The sequence below is a fragment of the Heteronotia binoei genome, chromosome 11 (genome assembly GCF_032191835.1).
Source record: "Heteronotia binoei isolate CCM8104 ecotype False Entrance Well chromosome 11, APGP_CSIRO_Hbin_v1, whole genome shotgun sequence".
In the NCBI taxonomy this organism is placed as follows: Eukaryota; Metazoa; Chordata; class Lepidosauria; order Squamata; family Gekkonidae; genus Heteronotia; species Heteronotia binoei.
In genome coordinates this window covers 78,358,364-78,377,723 of record NC_083233.1, presented here as the reverse complement: position 1 = coordinate 78,377,723, position 19,360 = coordinate 78,358,364, and the positions used below count along the sequence as shown (strand labels likewise).

General features: G+C 45.9%; 1 protein-coding gene across 4 annotated transcripts in view; it reads left to right on the top strand.

The window, feature by feature from the left end:
* Positions 1–19,360, top strand: part of KDM2B (lysine demethylase 2B) — a 147,783-nt gene that overhangs the window by 3,674 nt on the left and 124,749 nt on the right. For all 4 annotated transcript variants that reach the window (XM_060250138.1, XM_060250139.1, XM_060250136.1 and 1 more), the window contains one exon: positions 1,325–1,371. In XM_060250138.1, the coding sequence (XP_060106121.1) occupies positions 1,325–1,371 (47 nt within the window). The remainder of the gene's footprint in view (positions 1–1,324; positions 1,372–19,360) is intronic.

The following is a 19,360-nucleotide window of genomic DNA, read 5'->3' as shown; positions in this document are numbered from 1 at the left end:
CGGTCACAGGTTCAAATCTCCCCTCTGCCACAAACTTTGTTAAGTGATCTTGGGCAGACTTCTCTGTCAGCCTCTTATTTTCAAGATAAGGCCAAGACCGCCTTATCCTGCAGAGCAGTTGCAGGAATTAAATCCTTTGAATGTTCTGAAAAGGGCTGTGTCAATCCAGTAAGTGAGTTGTGCAGTCATTAAAAGAGCGATCATATTCTTTTCCTCCCTCTGTTCCAAATCTATGTAGTTATTTGCACTGCTGCTGGAAACAGAGCCAAGTCTCTGCACAGCGGAATTCTGTAATGTGGCTTGTTGAGGAATAACTGATAAGAAAGGGAGGCAAAAAAGAATTCCTTTTTCTGTTGATTTGTGGAACTCGTCGCTCCAGCTCAGCAGTGTTTTTGAAAAGGCATACGTGATTGTATGATTACGTACGGCAGGGCCGGATCGGACATAAATGACACCTTGTTTGACCTGGCCAAGTGTGTCATAAAATGTAATGCCGGGCAGTGGAGAGATAAGCTTCATAAAGGGCCCAGACGAACACAATTAAAGATTTTTTTTAGAAAAAAACATTCTTAAAAGTACTCTTTCAATGTTTGATAACTTTCAGTGTCTGGTAACTGACACCTCTTGCTCTGAATTATTGCATTTAAATCTTGAGACAACATCTGTGCTGTAGCAATCTTGAGTATGCTGTTCAGGTGTTTGCAAGTTGCAAACCTACCTTTGATTTCTTGACATTCATTACAGAAATCTCATGGTCAACGCTTTGAGCCTAAGGCCCAGAGGAAAACATAAAATGGCTGGGCATTGTGAACTTTTGTACACAAGTTGCTTCATGTGCTAGTCAGCCAATGGAGAAAATAGAGGTTTTGCTCTGTAGCTCCTGTGCGATTGAGCAAGTCTGGCAAAGCAAGCTGTGATGCAGAAGAAAGCAAGAGAGAGAGAGAAGGAAGCTGATGACAGCCAGTTGCTCAGGGGCCTGATAGAAGCCCTCTGAGGACCTGCTCCGGACCTTGGGCTGCATATTTCACACCCCTTGGGTGTATAACTAGATGGTCTTTTTGGCCAGAATGGCAGCTTCTGGGTTCAGAGGCCTGGTGGCTTTGGGAAATTAATGAGAAGGAATGGATCTCCCTGTCATACTCTGCCTCCTCCCTTCCCCTTGGCATTTTGCCAGTCCCTGTCAGAAAATGGAACGCTGAGCAAGATCAGTGTGACCTGAGGAGGCACTTCCGTTAATTTCCTCTCATCTGTTCTCAGCTCCCTGAATTCCAAGGTCCTAATTGATCTGCTGATAGTACTTAATGTGATGTCCCTCTCCCCCCAGGATGCCAGACTCAGATTTCACCGTGCGAGATGTGAAACTGCTTGTGGGTAAGTTCTCAGATTTGCCGAAATGTAGCGATGACGTAGCTTGTGTTTTCGAAAGAGCCTCTGTTGCAGAACATCCAGAAGCTTTGGGATGCTTCCAGAGACTTTACAGAAAAATACTAGTCTGAATATAGTTTTGAGGAGGGAAGGCAACATGCTATATAGGCCAGGGGTGGCCAAACTTGCTTAATGTAAGAGCCACATGGAATAAATGCCAGGTGTTTGAGAGCCACAAGACATGAACGTCAGGTGTTTTGAGAGCTGCAAGGAAGGCAACTAGGTGGGGGGAGGGAGGGAAAGGTGGAAAGAAAGCAAGAAGAAGAAGATTTGGATTTATATCCCATCCTATCCTCTACTCTGAATCTCAGAGTGCCTCACAATCTCCTTTATCTTCCTCCCCCACAACAGACACCCTGTGAGGTGGGTGGGGCTGAGAGGGCTCTTATAGCAGCTGCCCTTTCAAGGACAACCTCTGCCAGAGCTATGGCAGACCCAAGGCCATTCCAGCAGCTGCAAGTGGAGGAGTGGGGAATCAAACCCGGTTCTCCCAGATAAGAGAGCTCTGGCTGACCCAAGGCCATCCCAGCAGGTGCAAGTGGAGGAGTGGGGAATCAAACCTCATTCTCTCAGATAAGAGTCTGCACACTTCACCACTGCATCAAACTAGCTCTCAAGTTTCAGTTTAAATGAACTCTCCATGCCGCTGGCTGGCTCGGCTTGGAGAAGTGATTTAAAGAGAGAAAAACCTTCTCCAAGCTGGATGACAGGGTGGGGGGCTTCGAGAACTACACAGTATGTGTGAAAGAACCACATGTGGCTCTCGCGCTGTAGTTTGGCCACCCCTAATATAGCCTGATCTTGTCCACTCTCGGAATCTGAGCAGGGTTTGTTCTTGGGAAGGAGACCACCAAGGGAGAATCTGCTGAGGAAGGCAATTGCAAACCACCTCTGCTTCTCACTTACCTTGAACGCCCCTTACTGGGGTTGCCGTAAGTTGGTTGCAACTCTTTTTTTTTTTTAATTTTAGAAAAACAGTGAGGGTACAGGAAAAGAAGGAGAAAGGAAAGAAAAAGTACAACCTAATTACATTTGTCAAAGACAGTCATGTAGTACATAATGTATAGAACGGAGAATAATATCCTCTTCATTATAATTCTTGTATCTGTTGGGGTACAATTCTATTCATCGTTTAAGTTTCACACTTCATAATGAATCTGTTTTGACGACACTGGTTTCATCATTACTGTGTATTCAACATAACATATTTTTGCCACTTCTACATATTCATTAAATTAGAACTTTAAATAGATAAGTAGTATATCATGGTGTAAAAGAAAGTTTGTTATATACGTCTCATTGATAACCAGGGCTTTTTTTGAGCAGGAATGCCCAGGAACGCAGTTCCGGCTGGCTTGGTGTCAGGGGGTGTGGCCTGATATGCAAATGAGTCACTGCTGGGCTTTTCCTACAAAGATGCCCTGCGTGAAACAATGGCGATGTCAGGGGGTGTGGCCTAATATGTAAATGAGTTCCTGCTGGGCTTTTTCTACAAAAAAGGCCCCACCGATAACCCATTTATATTTGAGGTATTACACCCTGAACAGATTTTAATTCTATTTCTGTTTTATTACCATACATTTGTACATGACGCTTTTTCACTTTAAGTTTATCTCCCGCTGTCATAATGCACATAATACACACCATCTTTTCTCAGATTTTGTAACAGACCTGTTTCTCAAATGTTGTTGATTTTGCTGTTACTGCAAATTCAGCAAGTTTATTTTCCCATTCTTCTAAATGGGGACAGATGTCTAGTTTCCATTTTGCTGCGTAAATAGTTCTAGGCGCTGTCACCATGTATTTGAATAGCTCTTCTACAGTTTTTGGTAATTTGTTAGGCAGAACATGAACGGCATGCGCTTGGTTTCCATGTTCTGCAATTTTCTGTGAATTTCCCAGTATTTTTTTTTTTGCTTTTTTACATGTTCATCACATATGAGAGAAGGTTTCATCTCTCGACATTCCAGCATTTTCCTTTGTAGTTTTTATGTGCTTAATGTGCTTTGGAGTTACATACCATCTGAAAAACAGTTTGTGCCAATTTTCTCTTAGTGTCTGGCTGACTGCAAATTTTGTAACTTTTCCCCGTAGTTGTTCCCATTGTTGATAGAGAGATCTTTAAGGTTTAGCATTCACTTAATCATACTTTTTTCCCATTTGTTCATATTCCATTTCTAGCTGGAGTAAAATTTTATATATCCATCATATATATGATGCTCTTTTTGTTTTCTAATCAGCTGCTCAGATTCAGTTGCGTCTCTTAGAACTCCACTTTCAATACTCACGATCGCCTTTAGTCTTGAGACGAATTGATAATATATCAGCCATTGAGCCATGGCTGTTCCACCGTGTTCGGCTGCCACATGACCATGGCGGTGGTAGTCTATTCCCTAAGTGCTTAAGTTGCACAGTGGTCAGCAGACAAAGTCATGTTTGCAGTGCTTTCTGTTTGTAACTTAGGGAGCGTCTACATCAACTGTGCTGAGGCAGTCAGGAGCAGTGTTGTGCGGAGTCTGTGGCACTATGATGGATAGGGCCACCAGAACCAATCAAAGAGCATGTGGCAACGAGGTGGAGTCCAGCGTCCATCTTGGGCAAGGAGCAGAGAAGGCTGGACCATAGGAGTTCTGCTCATTTTCAGGCCTGTAACCCAACCCCCCCCCCACACACACTTAAAGGGGCCAACTCCTGTTAGCACATCCGGGTAGCAGATAGTGAGGAAGGGAGTTTGTCCTGTCCATTGGCAAGGGTACTCCCACACCACCCCTGCGAGTGGCAGGACAGGAGAGGGGTCCACCGAGGTGGGCTCAGTGGGGGGGCGTGCAGCACCACCCTCAGAGCCCCCAGTTCCCTCCCCGGTGGAGTAGAGGTGGTCTTGGGACTGGAATGACCGTCATTCCCCTCTTGGCTCTGCCATTCCTGTTCCAGAGAAGAGGAGGAACAAGAAGACTGCAGTTTTATGGCCCGCCCTTCTCTCTGAATCAGAGTCTCAGAGCGGCTTACAATCTCCTATATCTTCTCCCCCCACAACAGATACCCTGTGAGGTGGGTAGGGCTGAGAGGGCTCTCACAGCACCTGTCCTTTCAAGGACAGTTCTGGGATAGCTATGGCTAACCAAAGTGGAGGAGGAGTGGGGAATCAAACCTGGTTCTCCCAGGTAAGAGTCCACGCACTTCACCACTACATAAAACTGTGTACACATAGAGCAATCGGTGGCAAGAGACTGTAATTCCAAATCCATCCTGCATCCATCATTACTTCTGTGTGTTGAAGTTGAGATGTACTGCAGTGGAATGGTGTTAGCACCAAGTGGTCACCCTGTAGTGCAAAGTGCCCTCTTAGTGCTTTTTCCACCATCAAAGTGCCTCACCGCTCGCTCTATGTATACATGGCAGAGAGCTCCAAGACTGAATCCCATGCTGTGCACCCTAACTACTGAGACATATGTCTTGGCTGAAATTGGGAGGGGTTGCGTTTAGGTGCTGAGGAGGAGGCTTGGAACATAAGAGAAGCCATGTTGGATCAGGCCAATGGCCCATCCAGTCCAACATTCTGTGTCACATAAGAACATAAGAGAAGCCATGTTGGATCAGACCAATGGCCCATCCAGTCCAACTCTCTGTGTCACATAAGAGAAGCCATGTTGGATCAGGCCAATGGTCCATCCAGTCCAACGCTCTGTGTCACATAAGAACATAAGAGAAGCCATGTTGGATCAGGCCAATGGCCCATCCAGTCCAACAATCTGTGTCACATAAGAGAAGCCATGTTGGATCAGGCCAGTGGCTCATCCAGGGCAACACTCTGTGCCACACAGTGGTCAAAAAAACCAGGTGCCATCAGAAGGTCCATCAGTGGGGCCAAGACACCAGAAGCCCTCCCAAGGTTGCTACCTCTTCCCCCAATCACCAAGAATACGGAGCATCACTGCCCCAGGTGGTGATTGGCTAAGCCTGTAGTCAGCATCCTTAGCTCCTCCAACCTTGATTGGTGGGGCTGCAGCCGTGGAGGGATGACCTGAGTTTTCAGTGCCATTGGCGCCTGTGGGCTATACCAGGTTTTTGTTGAGGTAACTTTAATAATTTTTTATTTGGGACTGGTAAACCTCCTCTCTGTCACATCTTGTTGAAGCTTTTTCTTGGGTTTTTTTTGCCATTCCATATAAATTCATTTATCTGTCTTTGCCAGTCTTTCAATATTCTTTCTTCTATATATACAAAAAATCTTTGGAACAAAAGGTTTAGTTTTAGCAGCACATTAATTTCATTTGTAGAGATTTTTCCCAGCCATGAGATTTTTGTGTTGCTAATATAAATAATAAAAGGGGAGAAAGAACATCCCTGACATTTTCCATCTTAATAAATCTGCTTGAATTGAATTCCAAATTTTCCGATAGTTATTTTTAAAAATATTACTGTTTTGCCCAGTCATGTGTATTCTCAAATAATTTAATAGGGTCGGTGGCTGCTGAATGCTTTGTCGTCTTTATAATCTCTTCTTCTTGTGTTAAAAATTCCAAATTTTTCCTGTTAATATAGCCTGATAGAGATCCAAATTCTTCAGTACGTTGAATTAAATATTGCAGTGATTTCTGGGTATTCGTAACTGTTAGAGCCGCGTCATCTGCATAAATGATTCATTTAGAACTCTGCATCATCCGCTTTTATTCCCTTAGCTCTGTTGTCTTGTCTAATCTTTTTAGTTAAAATTTATATTGCTATTATAAATAATAAAGGGCATAAAAGACACCCCTGACATGCCCCCTTTTTCAGTTGAAATTGCTTGTTATTTTCCTGTTAATTAAAAACTTTGCTTGTTGGTTTGAGTATATTTCATGCACGCCAGTATGCCAGACCACAGCCCATATTTTGTGAAACATTCGATAAGAAAGGCCATATGAAGTTGTCAAAATGCTTTCTCTGCATCTAGAAACAAATGCTGCTTTCTTTCCCTTCTTATTCACAAATTTGGTTTCATATATCATAAATCATATTTTATCTTTCATGTACCCTCTGCGTCAAAAGTTCTTTGGTTGGAGTTATCAAATTTGTATGCATTTTTTAAAATCTTTCTGCCATTATTGTGGCAAAAATTTTGTACTCTACGTTCAACAGAAAAATAGGTCTGTAGCAAAGTTCCCTCTAAGCTGCAGAGTCTTGTGAGCAAAAATTCTACTTTTTGAGCTACTGGTATGAAAGTTGGGAGCGACTGCATAAATTATTGTGCTCTGGGGCTATCCTTCCTGAGCTAAGACAAAGATGTGTGAGCTGGAGGCTAAAAATCTGTGAGCTGACTCACGCTAACTCAGCTTAGGGGGAATGCTGGTCTGTAGGACTGTGGTACCAATGTATCACTACCCTCTTATTTATTAGCATTATGTATGTCTCTTGCCATATCAGGGGTATTGCCTTCCCCCCCCCCCCGTATCCCGTTCATAACTTTTTATAATGGTAATATTAATACTTCTTTAAGATGTTTATAAAACATTGCTGTCAACCTGTCTGGGCCTGGTGTCTATCCTTCTTTGTGTTCTTTATGGCTTGAGAGATTTCTTGAATTCTTATTGTTTGATTTAATATTTTTCCGTGTCCTGATGTAAACTTTGCAATCGGGATATCTTTTAAATATTTTCTTATTCTTCTGAAACCAACTTCTTTTGGTATAATCCTGAGAGAACGCTGATAAAAATTTTCCTATATTTATTTCTCTGCGTGTGTAATTTGGTTTCCTTTCTTTACATCAGCTGTTACTTTTCATTCTCTTTCCTTCCTGAGACAATATGCTGGATAAATTTGCTGCCAGGTTCGTTTGCACATTCAAAATATGTTTGTTTTAGATATTTTTTTATTTTTTTCTGCACTTTTCAGCAATGATTTTTTAAAAAAATAAAAAGTTAAGAAAGAGGAAAAGTAAAAATGAGAATAACCATATTCCACTGAGTAAATAATATTTTGAAAAGGAGCTTTATTTAGTATTTACATTCTATTATAGAACCTGAGATTTTTTTTGGAAAGCAGCTGGGGTGGAGAAGAGGAAGCTCTGTAAAAACCGGTTGCATAAATCCTTTGCTGAATAGATCAAAGTTTATCAGAAGCCTTGCCCCAAAAGCCATACATTTCTGAAGAGGATCATTCTTACTGCTCTATATTGGGAGCTGTCCTCAAATGCTGCTGGAAGACCCCCCAGTCGTTTCAAGTACAAGATTGCAGTTCTGGGAGTCCAAAAATATCCAAAATATGGCAGTTTTGGGAGTCCAAAATTCTGCAAAGATTGCAGAGATTACTAAATTCGGATTTGTTTAGGAAAAAAGGAATAGAAAAAGATCAGTTGGGGTTGGCTGACCTTATCAGCAAAAATCCCTCCTTATCTCAGCTTGATATTTCCAGAACTCAAGTGGCAACCTGACTTATCGAGCCCCCCCCCCCCCCCCCCGGTGGGTTCACACGTCAGTTGGGCCTGCCTTGTTGGGGAGAGGTAAGGATGGAGAAGTAAATTCCCTCCTTCCCTGGTGGTGTTTATAACGAGAAAGGGCAAGGAACGTAGCCAGGATTTTAAAAGTCGGGGGCGCTCTTTCCCACTGTGGGGCTTGCTGCTTCTCAGAAGCTTTCTGGGGTAGGGGTCAAAGCTGGACACTCTGAAAGTGGCCAAGTCAAGGCAGCCAACCCTAAAAGAAGGGACATAAGAACATAAGAGAAGCCATGTTGGATCAGGCCAATGGCCCATCCAGTCCAACACGCTGTGTCACACAGTGGCCAATATATGTGCGTGTGTATATATACACACACACACATATACTTGGCTAATAGCCACTGATGGACCTCTGCTCCATATTTTTATCCAATCCCCTCTTAAAGCTGGCTATGCTTGTAGCCACCGCCACCTCCTGTGGCAGTGAATTCCACGTGTTAATCACCCTTTGGGTGAAGAAGGACTTCCTTTTATTAGTTCTAACCCAACTGCTCGGCAATTTCATTGAATGTCCACGAGAAGAAGAGGAAGAATTGATGATGATGATGATATTGGATTTAAACCCCGCCCTTCACTCTAAATCTCAGTCTCAGAGCAGCTCACAATCTCCTTTGCCTTTCCCCCCGCCCAACAGACATCCTGTGAGGTAGGTGGGGCTGAGAGAGCTCTCCCAGAAGCTGCCCTTTCATAGGACAACTCTCTGAGAACCATGGCTGACCCAAGGCTGCAGGTGGAGGAGTGGGGAATCAAACCCGATTCTCCCCGATTAGAGTCCGCGCACTTAACCACTACACCAAACTGACTCTCCAAACCACAACACCAAACCTACCTCATAGGGTTGTTGTGAGAATAAAATGTAGGAGAGGAGAATGATGCAAGCCACTTTTGGGTCCCTGTTGGGGTGGGGGAAAGCTCTGTCTGTCTATTCGAAGTAAATAATAGCAAAAGCCAGAGCTTTTTTTGTAGCAGGAACTTCTTTGCATATTAGGCCACACACCCCTGATGTAGCCAGTCCTCCTGGAGCTTACAGTAGGCCCTGCACTAAGAGCCCTGTAAGCTCTTGGAGGATTGGCTGCATCAGGAGGTGTGGCCTAATATGCAAAGGAGCTCCTGCTACAAAAAAGCCCTGGCTAAAACAGCTGAAATATTTTTTGCCCCTAAATCCAGCTGGTGGGCGACGGTCAGACCACAAGGACTGTCCCGTTGTCTGGGCAGATGGCCGCTGAATAGTAAGGACTTCGGACTAGTTAGGAGAATCCAGAAGACCTAATACTATGGAGAGAATCTCCTCCCCTCTGCTTGGTTTTATCTCCTGTGTAAACACACTGTAAGCACTGAGAAAGAAGGGGAGAGAAAGTGTTATTGTAGCAAGAGAAGAAAGGTTGTGCAGAAAGGAAGGAAGGAGGATTCGGATTGGCTGGGGGGGGGTGTCACACGGCAGCTTTGTGAAGGTGAAAGCAGCAGTGGCATTTTGACTGTTACATGCACAAAAGTGCCGTTTGGGCAAAAACGCCGTGACCTCCCAGCGACCTACCTTTTGCAGTCTGTCACTCTGCTTAGAGAGGTGAGCAACTCGAATGGTTTTAATCCCGATAATAGATTTAGGGCTGGGAGCCGTGTGGCTCTGAAGCAGCAGAGCAAAGTTGGAGTCCTTCTTTCTCTACCTTCTCCATCCCATGCATAATCTTGTCACCCCGCAGTCGACGTTTCTCCAAGCTAAAGAGCCCCAAGCGCTTTAACCTTTCTTCATAGGGAAAGTGTTCCAACCCTTTAATCATTCTGGTTGCCCTTTTCTGCACTTTTCCCAATGCTATAATATCCTTTTTGAGGTGCGGTGACCAGAGATTACTAAATTCATGTTGACTGCATGTTGCATGCAAGTAGGGGGGTTTCCTTTCACTTCCCTCTCCCCAACCCCAGCACTTTGCTGCCAACAGCTATATCCACCCCCACTCCCCAGCCCCCGTTCCACATGGCTTCCTCGGCCTCCGTCCTCTCCACCTACTGCTTTTGCCGTTGGAGTGCACTGTGCCTTGCTCAGCTCTCCTGGCTCTGGCTGCCACTGATGATGCCTTGCTGGCTCAGCCATGGCAAAAAAGAGAGAGAGAGGGGAAAAAAAGCAGGCTGCACCCCAGAGGGCTCCCAGGAAGTCAGGGGCCCTGCCTAGAAGTCGGGGTAGTGCCCCCACAGCCCCCCCCCCCCAGTGGCTACAGGACTGAAGCTTTTGAAAATGCTTCTTATCAGGTGGCCATGTTCTCCAGAAGTCTGGTTGTGACTTGATGGCACTTAAGGTAAAGGTAGTCCCTTGTGCAAGCACCAGTTGTTTCCGACTCAGGTGACGTTGTTTTCATGTTTTCACACCAGACTTTTACAGCAAGCTGGGTACTCATTTTACTGACCTCGTAAGGATGCAAGACTGAGTCAACCTTGAGCCAGCTACCTGAACCCAGCTTCCGCTGGGATCGAACTCAGGTCGTGAACAGAGCTACGGCTGCAATACTGCAGCTTTACCACTCTGCGCCATGGGGCTACTTAGTTATGTAAAAATATTCTTCCTAGCTTGCCTGCCTATAAATCCTTGTGTCGAGTAATTCTGTCTTCTTTCCTACATGGATGAATATTAAAACAGAGCATCCATGTTTAAAGGCAGTATACCTTATAATCATAGAGTTGGAAGGGACCTCTAGGGTCAGTTTGGTGTAGTGGTTAAGTGTGCGGACTCTTATCTGGGAGAACCGGGTTTGATTCCCCACTCCTCCACTGGCACCTGCTGGAATGGCCTTGGGTCAGCCATAGCCCTGGCAGAGGTTGTCCTTGAAAGGGCAGCTGCTGTGAGAGCCCTCTCCAGCCCCACCCACCTCACAGGGTGTCTGTTGTGAGGGAGGAAGGTAAAGGAGATTGTGAGCCGCTCTGAGACTCTTCGGAGTGGAGGGCGGGATATAAATCCAATATCTTCTTCTTCTTCTTCTTCTTCTTCTTCTTCTTCTTCATTAGTCCAACCCCCTGCACAATGCAGGAAACTCACAAACACCTCCCCCTAAATTCATAGGATCTTTTTTTTTTGGTTGGTTTTTAAAAGTTTTATTGGTTTCAAGAAATTAGGAGTAGGGAGTAGAGAGAACAAAAGTACATATTAATCTTATTCTGCATAAAAATACTTTCAGAAAATATAAGTCTACATCTGCAATACTTTCTTAAAATACATAAATTGTCACATATTATTGTCTCTAAACTATGCATCATCAACGTTTTGATATTTTATGTTATGGATGTTTTTGTTAAGGTATCTTTTGATTTTGACAATGCCAATAAAGGCAATCTTGTGATACAAAATACAGGGAAAAAAAGAGATATTAGTTCACACCATAAATTCATAGGCTCCTCATTGGATACTAAACAACAGGAGATAGCTCATTGGGTATCGGTAGGGTTGCCAAGTCCAATTCAAGAAATATCTGGGGACTTTGGGGGTGGAGCCAGGAGACATTGGGGGGTGGAGCCAAGATCAAGGCTGTGACAAGCAGCATTGAACTCCAAAGGGAGTTCTGGCCATCCCATTTAAAGGGACGGCACACCTTTTCAGTGCCTTCCTTCCATAGGAAATAATGAAGGATAGGGGCACCTTCTTTTGGGGCTCATAGAATTGGACCCCCTGGTCCAATCTTTTTGAAACTTGGGGGGTATTTTGGGGAGAGGCACTAGATGCTATACTGAAAATTTGGTGCCTCTACCCCAAAAGACAGCCCCCCCCCCAGAGCCCCAGATACCCGTGGATCAGTTCTCCATGATTTTCTATGGGAATAAATCTCCATAGGGAATAATAGAGTTCCCAGCAGACATTTCCCTCTCCTCCCCCCGCTTTCTGACGACCCCGAAGCGGGGGGAGGGCCTCCAAACTGAGGGATCCCCTGCCTCCACCTGGGGATTGGCAACCCTAGGTATCGGGCTGGCTCCTGAGTGAAACAGAACCCTGTACTAGATTAACCCTTCTCCTGACCCTGCTGGGCAATTCTTGTGTTTTTAATTACTTCTTGGACATCAAAAGAAGAACAAGGCTCTTTCCGTTTTGCGTTGTGACCTTTTGTGGCCGTCTGGTGGTAATATCTACTGTCCATGGGTGAATAGCTATTTAGAAGTTGACCTTCACGCAGCTGCAGTTCTTGTAAGTAGAGACTGTGGCAAGGACTGGCTGCCCTATTGACTGGAGCGACAAAAATCCTGCAGTGCTGCCTGTGAAACTTAAACCTCTCTAAACTGTGACGCAGAGAGAGAGAGGTTATGAGCACAGATGAATGTGTCAGATGGCTGCAGATCCCAGAAATGCATTTTGGAAGCAGAAAAGGAAGGAATTTGTAGCCGCATGGACTCATCCGGAAGCCCTGTGCGTGGCAGCGTTGTGTAATGGTTCAAGTGTCAGGCTGGGGGCTGGGGAATCCAGGTTTGAATCTGCACTTGTGCCGTAGAAACTTGCTGGGGTGACCTTGGGTCAGTCACGTGTTGTCAGCCTAGCCTACCTCACAGGGTTTGTTGTGAGGATAAAATGGAGGAGGAGAGAATGAGATAAGCCATATCGGGTCCCCGTTGGAGTGAAAACTGGGATAGTGGCAGGTGTGTTTCCAGTCCCAGAGAGGAATTCTAGAACAGAGATGTCAAACTCGTTTGTTATGAGGGCCGATCTGACACAAATGAGACCTTGTTAAGCCGGGCCATGTGCGTCATAGAATGTAATGCCAGGTAGTGGAGATCTCTCTCTCGGCTTGGCTTCGCAAACGAAGATTTAAGAAGGGTGCAGTAGTCCACGTCTGCTGCAGGCTCGCTGGTGGCTGACAAGACCAATATGGGACAGGCAGGTCCGGCCACAGTGGCTGCAGGGAAAAGTCTGATTTGGGGTTGGTGCTGTAGCAGTGCGATTCTTCCTCAGTCTCCTTTTGTCCTCAAGACCAGCTATGCGTGCGTTCTCAAAGGAAGAGACAGCCTGGTGGATGGTGTGTCTCCATGCTTTGCAATCTGAGGCTAGGTCAGGTGGAGATATAAACTTTATAAAGGACAGACAAACACAATTAAGGAATTTATTTTTTAAAAAACCCTTAAAATAAAACAGTAGCACTTGTTGGTCTTAAAATGTGCTTTCTTTATATCTCTCCTGTGTGATCCAGGGAACTGGGCAAAGGAAGCTCTGGCTCTTTCCTTCCTTCCCCAGGGGACCAGGAGGGGAAGGAGTCCCAGCCAATAGAAGGAAGAGAGGCTTGGCTCAGTAACTCAGCAGTGCGATTGAGAGAGTGTGGCAAAGCAAGTGATCCATCCCCCCCCTTCATCTCCAAGGGAGGACCTTCAGCCAGTGGAGAAAATAGAGGCTTTGCTCTGTAGCTCCTGTGCGATTGAGCAAGCCTAGCAAAGCAAGCTGTGATGCAGAAGGAAGCAAGAGAGAGGGAGAAGGAAGCAGATGACAAGCAGTTGCTCAGGAGGCCTGATTCGGCCTGCAGGCCGCATGTTTGACGCCCCTTTTCTAGAAACCTGACTTAAAAAAAACCAAACCCAAATCTGAATGCGGAAATGCTCAGAAAACTGACCTGTACCCAGCACTATATTCTGTCTGTGTGGGTGCATTGGAATTGCAAAATACACTGGTTCTACATTGCTGCTTCTGTGACCTGGGTAGCCCAATCTTGTCAGAACTCTGAAGCTAAGCCGGGTTGGCCCCGGCTATTATTTGGATGGGATTTCTCAATATTGAGTGCTGGTGCAGTGTTGTGGTTAGAGCATTGGACTGCAGAGCTGTGCTCGTTTGGTGTATAAGGGGTGTAAAGAAGGTAGCATGGTGGAAGCAAGCAAATTTGACTGTGGAGGAATTGACTGTGGATGAAAAGAAAGGCTCATGATAACTTACAAGAGCAGAATTAAAAAGCACATGTTTATCTTTTCCTGGCAGCCATACTTAGCAGTGTGCTGGGGCTTTCTAGAACTTACAGTTCATTCAAGCAGAATTATGGCAGAGCCCAAATGGGCCTGGCTTGTACAACCAGTGAATGTTTCAGGCTCTATAAAACAGGTCCCAAAATGCTGTGTAGCGAACAGCGCACGTGTCGCAGGTGCTCAGGAGTTATTCAGCAGGGATAATTGAAGTGGATGGGGCTTCTTCAGAGCAGAGAATTTGGAAGCCATTGGCCTAGATGGAGTTCTGACAGCAAACTGGATCCTGTGAAGTCCATTCTAAGAAACCCTACGTCGAGACAAGTCCTGGAAAAACGGGATCCTTTGCGCTCTGCACGTTATTTCAGCTGAGGAAGCGTGCATGATCTCTCCTGTTTTGCATAATATTCATTCCGCGGTTTCTTGCTATCTTGTACAACTGATTCCGTATCTGATTGGGGGTAGGATTTTTAAAAATCTAACTAGTACCTAATATCACACAATAGAGCTAGCCTGCCATGGCCTGAGAGAGTTGGCAGCAGGGTTCCCGCTAAGCTGAGTTAGTGTGAGCTAGCTCACAGCTTTTTAGCCTCCAGCTCTCACACCTTTTGGTCTTCGCTCAGGAAAAATGGCCGCGGAGCAAGCTAATTTATGCAGTAGCTCACGACTTTAATGCCAGTAGCTCACAAAGTAGAATTGTTGCTCGCAAGACTCCAAAGCTTGGAGCAGGGGTGGCCAAACGTGCTTAATGTAAGAGCCACATTGAATAAATGTGAGATGTTCACGAACCGCAAGACACGAATGTCAGATGTTCCAGAGCCGCAATATGTGAATGTCAGATGTTAGAGAGAGGAAGGAAGGAAAACAAATAGATGGGGGAGGAGTGAGGGAGAGGTAGAAAGAAAGCAACTTTTAACTTTAAATGCATTCTCTGGTTGGCTTGGCTTGGAGAAGTGATTTAAAGAGGCAAATGCTTTCTCCAAGCCGGCCAACGAGGTGGTGCGGGCTTCAAGAGCCACATAATATCTGTGAAAGAGCTACAGCTTCACTGCTCCTGGCTTAAAGGAAGTATTGGTGGCAGTGCCCGTTGATTGAACCCTGTAACACATATCCTTATATTCTTGCCTATGTCTTGCACGCTTTTTTCTCTTGCTTTTTTTCCTTCTTTAAAGAAAGGGGCTCATTTGTGGTTGCTTGTGAGTTCCTTACAGGCAGCACATGGTCTCAGAGGGGGGAAAGGAGAATCAGAGTCTTATCTTAGGTTCCTTTCCCCCACCCACCTTCGAACAGATACTGGCAGAGGTGGTACATTTGCCCTTTTGCCATTGTTTGTCAGTGCTAAAAAAAGAAGTGGAGCTAAGAAATGTCAGAGTATTTCAATGGAAAAAGTGGGGCAGCTTCTCTCTCTATTGTGGTTATGTTATAATCTTGTGCTTTACAGAGGGAGGAAGGGACACTACAACAGAATAGCCTAGAAATCTGGCAGAGAAAAAGCCTTAGAAAAAAATTAAAAGAAGTCATCGTGCGTCTTGACTGCATAGGATAGGTTTAACTGTTTACTGTACCTCTTGGGTGTTTTTTTTCTGAAATAAGCTGAAAACAACTTGCAAAAATAATATCTTAATTAAAAATATTTTAAAATGGTAGCAACAAATTATCAGACATCAGTCCAGAGACAGACTGGAAATGGGAATTCATTTTAAGAGCTAGGATCTGTTGGGATGAAACTAGAAAGAGAAACAAATAGATTTTGCAGAAGATAAAAACCTTAGGGAAGAGCACCCTTTGGCTTCCCTTTGAAGGACTGCTCCACCAACAGGGGCCACCACTGAAAATGCCCTTTCCCACGCAGCCACTAATCAGACCTTCCAAAGAGGTTTTGAGAGCTGTCTTCAGAGCTGAGAGTCCAGGGAAGAATATGTTGGTTTGGCGCTCAAAAAAAAGAAAAATGAACCCAAATCTCATTCGCTATAAAACTTGGGGGCGGGGGGTAGATTTTTCAAGCAAAGTTCATATATCTAGGCTATGGAGTATATTAAGTTTCTTTGTATTGTGCTTTCTCGGAATGGAACAAGCCCTAGATATATTGTTCCATCACAGACACCCTTGCGAGGTAGGTTAGGCCAAGAGAAAATGACATGGGCCCACAGCGACTAAGTGAGCTTTGTGGTTGAGAGGGAAATAGAATCCTGGTTTTCCAGGACTGGACTTCGCTGTCTGTTGTCTGCTTTCTTTCACCACTGCTAGCTGCAGCCGGCTGCTGGGACATCTGTCGGGCCTTGCTGTCCTCTTGTGTGGTCCCTTTTTCTTGATTTTAGGATCTCTTTTATGAGCTCAGCGCTTCTGTGTCTCTCGGTGACTGTGGTGAGAGTCTAATTGAGCTGGTAACGTTTAATGACCCCTTGTCCTAGTCCTTTCTCCTCCGGAAGAGAACTTTACGGTTTTCTCTTTCCTGGCTGCCTAACGAGGTCCTCCGTAGATACCTCCTGAAGCCTCGGGCCTGATCCACGTGCCAAACACGCAGAATGCTGTGAAAACTTCAGAGAGGAGGGAGCTCGGCTGGTGAATCACTGTCTAAATATAGTAATTAGGGCAGCCCCAACTGCCCTGAGAAATCTTCTCTGTTTTTACAGCTGCAGGCCTCAATCTAGCTTCTCTGGTTTCACATCACCGCCGCTGCTAATGGAAGTGCATCTTTTATTACAGTTTGAAAAAAGAGTTTTCTATCTGGGCACTCAAGGTGTTGTACAGAGGTCCAGGCACTGACCAGTCCAAAGCTTGTATAGCTTCAGCAAAGTTCTCTTCCAGCCCTTCTCTGGGTAGCTTGCCTTTGCTCTTTTTCCTCTCTGCTTTTTGGACTTGTGCGTAAAAGCGTGCACTTCTGGGCGCTTCGAGGAGAGTCTCGGCTCAGTGGCAGAGCGCTCGCTTGGTATGCAGGAGGTCCCAAGTTCAATGTCGGCATCTCTCTAGATCTCCGGAAGCAGGTGCTGGGAAGGATCAGTTTCAGATGTCTGCAGGAGAAACTTGACGTGTTGCAGAGGACTGGGTGTTGTGGCCCCATTTGAACTGAGAATGTGACCTGGCACACATTCACTCCTCTGAAGCTGGGATGGCGGTGTAGGGGTTAGAGGAGCTGGAGAGACAGGTTCAAATCCCTGCTCTGCCACGGAACTCGGTGGGCGACCTTGGACCTGTCACGCTCTCAGGCCAGCCGACTTTACAGGGATGACGATAAAATGAATTGAGGGGACTGCGCAGCCTGGAGTATTGTGGCGGGGTGGGGACAGAACAAAGGATATATTGGGCTTCCTTTGTGTGGTTGGCTGTGCTTCTTGTTGCAGCCGTTCTGTGGTTGTGCCCAGGGCTTTTTTTGTAGCAGGAACTCCTTTGCATATTAGGCTAAACACCCCTGATGTAGCTAATCCTCCTGGAGCTTACAGTAGGTTGTGTCTCAACAATCCTATAAGTTCTTGGAGGATTGGCTGCATCAGGGGTGTGTGGCCTGATATGCAAAGGAGTTCCTGCTATACAAAAAGCCATGGTTGTGCCCATCACTCTGTGTTAGAATTTCAAAGATGCCCACGATCTCAGAAAGGTTGGGGAGGGGGCCTGACCTAGAGCTTTATATGGATTGGCCTGGGCGTGGGGTGCCATTGTGGGAGGCAGCTGTCCTGTTGCTCATCTATCAGGTCTGCTGGTGTTCTGGATGTTCTGTTGCTGGGAGCTGTATGAGCAGCAATGCAGTCTACCCACTGGGATGCCAGTCTTTGTATGATCCAGAGCTGCCAGAGTTCAACTAGGTGAAAGAACTTTAATGTAAGCATATATATATTTTTTTACAAAAAAGGAGTGTCTCCAGGGCTTTTTTTGGTAGCAGGAACTCCTTTGCATATTAGGCCACGCGCCCCTGAGGTAGCCAGTCCTCTTGGAGCTTACAGGAGGCCCTGAACTAAGAGCCCTGTAAACTCTTAGAGGATTGGCTGTATCGGTGTGTGTGTCCGGCCCAATATGCAAAGAAGTTCCTGCTACAAAAAAAGCCCTGGGTGACTCCGATATTCCTCTTCCAGTAAATCTACCTCACGGTTAGTTGGGAGAGCACCTGAGGCGGTCCCTTGCATCTTCGTTGCATCCCGTTTTCCTTTCAGCGAGAAGAATCGTCTTTAGCTGTGAAATGCAGTGAGGAGGCTCTGCCTACGCACCGTCGGAGAATCAGTCAATTTTAAAATAATAGCCATGTCACGATCACCCCGGTGATGAGAAACCGCGGTTTTCTTTTCCTTGGCTGGCCTCTGGGGTTATGAAACCGCACTCCCCCATCTGTTGTGATACCATACCAAGCAATGCAGATGCTTCTGCCAGCTGGCTGGTTGGAAAGGCTGAGCAGGTGTAGCCTTCGGCCGCCTTTGTTCCCACCATTTTGTAGGCCAGGGCAGGCCCTGGCTGGCTAGCTGAGACCCAGGTGTCTCTTGCTACTGGGCTAGAGGCCAGTGAGCGGTTCTTCACCCAGCCAAGCAAATGCCTGAATGGTGCATTTCTCAAACCGCAAAGGCAGGCTTGAGTTAGCAGCCACAAAGGACTGAATGAGTTCTCACCGCATCCTTGTATAAGGTTGCCAGCTTTGGTGCTGGAAGTTCCTGTAGATCTGGGGACAGGATCTGGAGAAGGAGGACATATGGACATATGAAGCTGCCTTATACTGAATCAGACCTTTGGTCCATCAAAGTCAGTATTGTCTTCTCAGACTGGCAGCGGCTCTCCAGGGTCTCAAGCTGAGGCTTTTGGACTTTGGGGAGCGGAGGGAGCTTAGTGATGTGGTGCTATAGCTCTCAGAAGAGGCCATATCTTCTGAGGGCACTGATCTCTGTTGTCAGTTGGAATTCATGGAGAACTCCAGGTCACACCTGGAGGTTGGTAACACAACTTTTTGTGGCAGGAACTCCTTTGCATATTAGGCCACACCCCCCTGATGTAACCAATCTTCCAAGAGCTTACAGGGTTCTTAGTACAGGGCCTACTGTAAGCTCAGGAGGATTGGCTATATCAGGGGTGTGTGTGGCCTAATATGCAAAGGAGTTCCTGCTACAAAAAAAAGCCCTGAACAGTATTTTTGAATTGCCTGATCTCTGAACAGGAAGTTGTCTCATTCTCTGGCTACCAACAGTGCGGTGCTGCTGCTCGGGCCAGGCCGGAGTTTCCTGCTGCTAGCAAGTTGCCATGGTGACACAGGGAGAACGATGCTAGAGGCCCCAGGTTGAGGCAGAGCTAGTCTCTTAGTTCCCCTTCAGCCAGGGTTCCTCCGTCCCAGATCCTATCTTCCTTTGCCTGCCCTTCCCTTTATTGGAGGGCACTTTTTGTAGATGTTGTCCCTAGCTCTGCCCTTAACTCGCCTACTCCCCAGTAAAGTCAGTGAGAAGATTCCACTTTCTGCCATCAGTCAAGGCCCAGACCATCCGCCTTGGGGTACACCTGCGTGTTATCCTTTCTCCTCAGAGATGGATCAGGATGGGTCACTGTGCTAGTCTGTCTGTAGCAGCAGAAAAGAGCAAGAGTCCA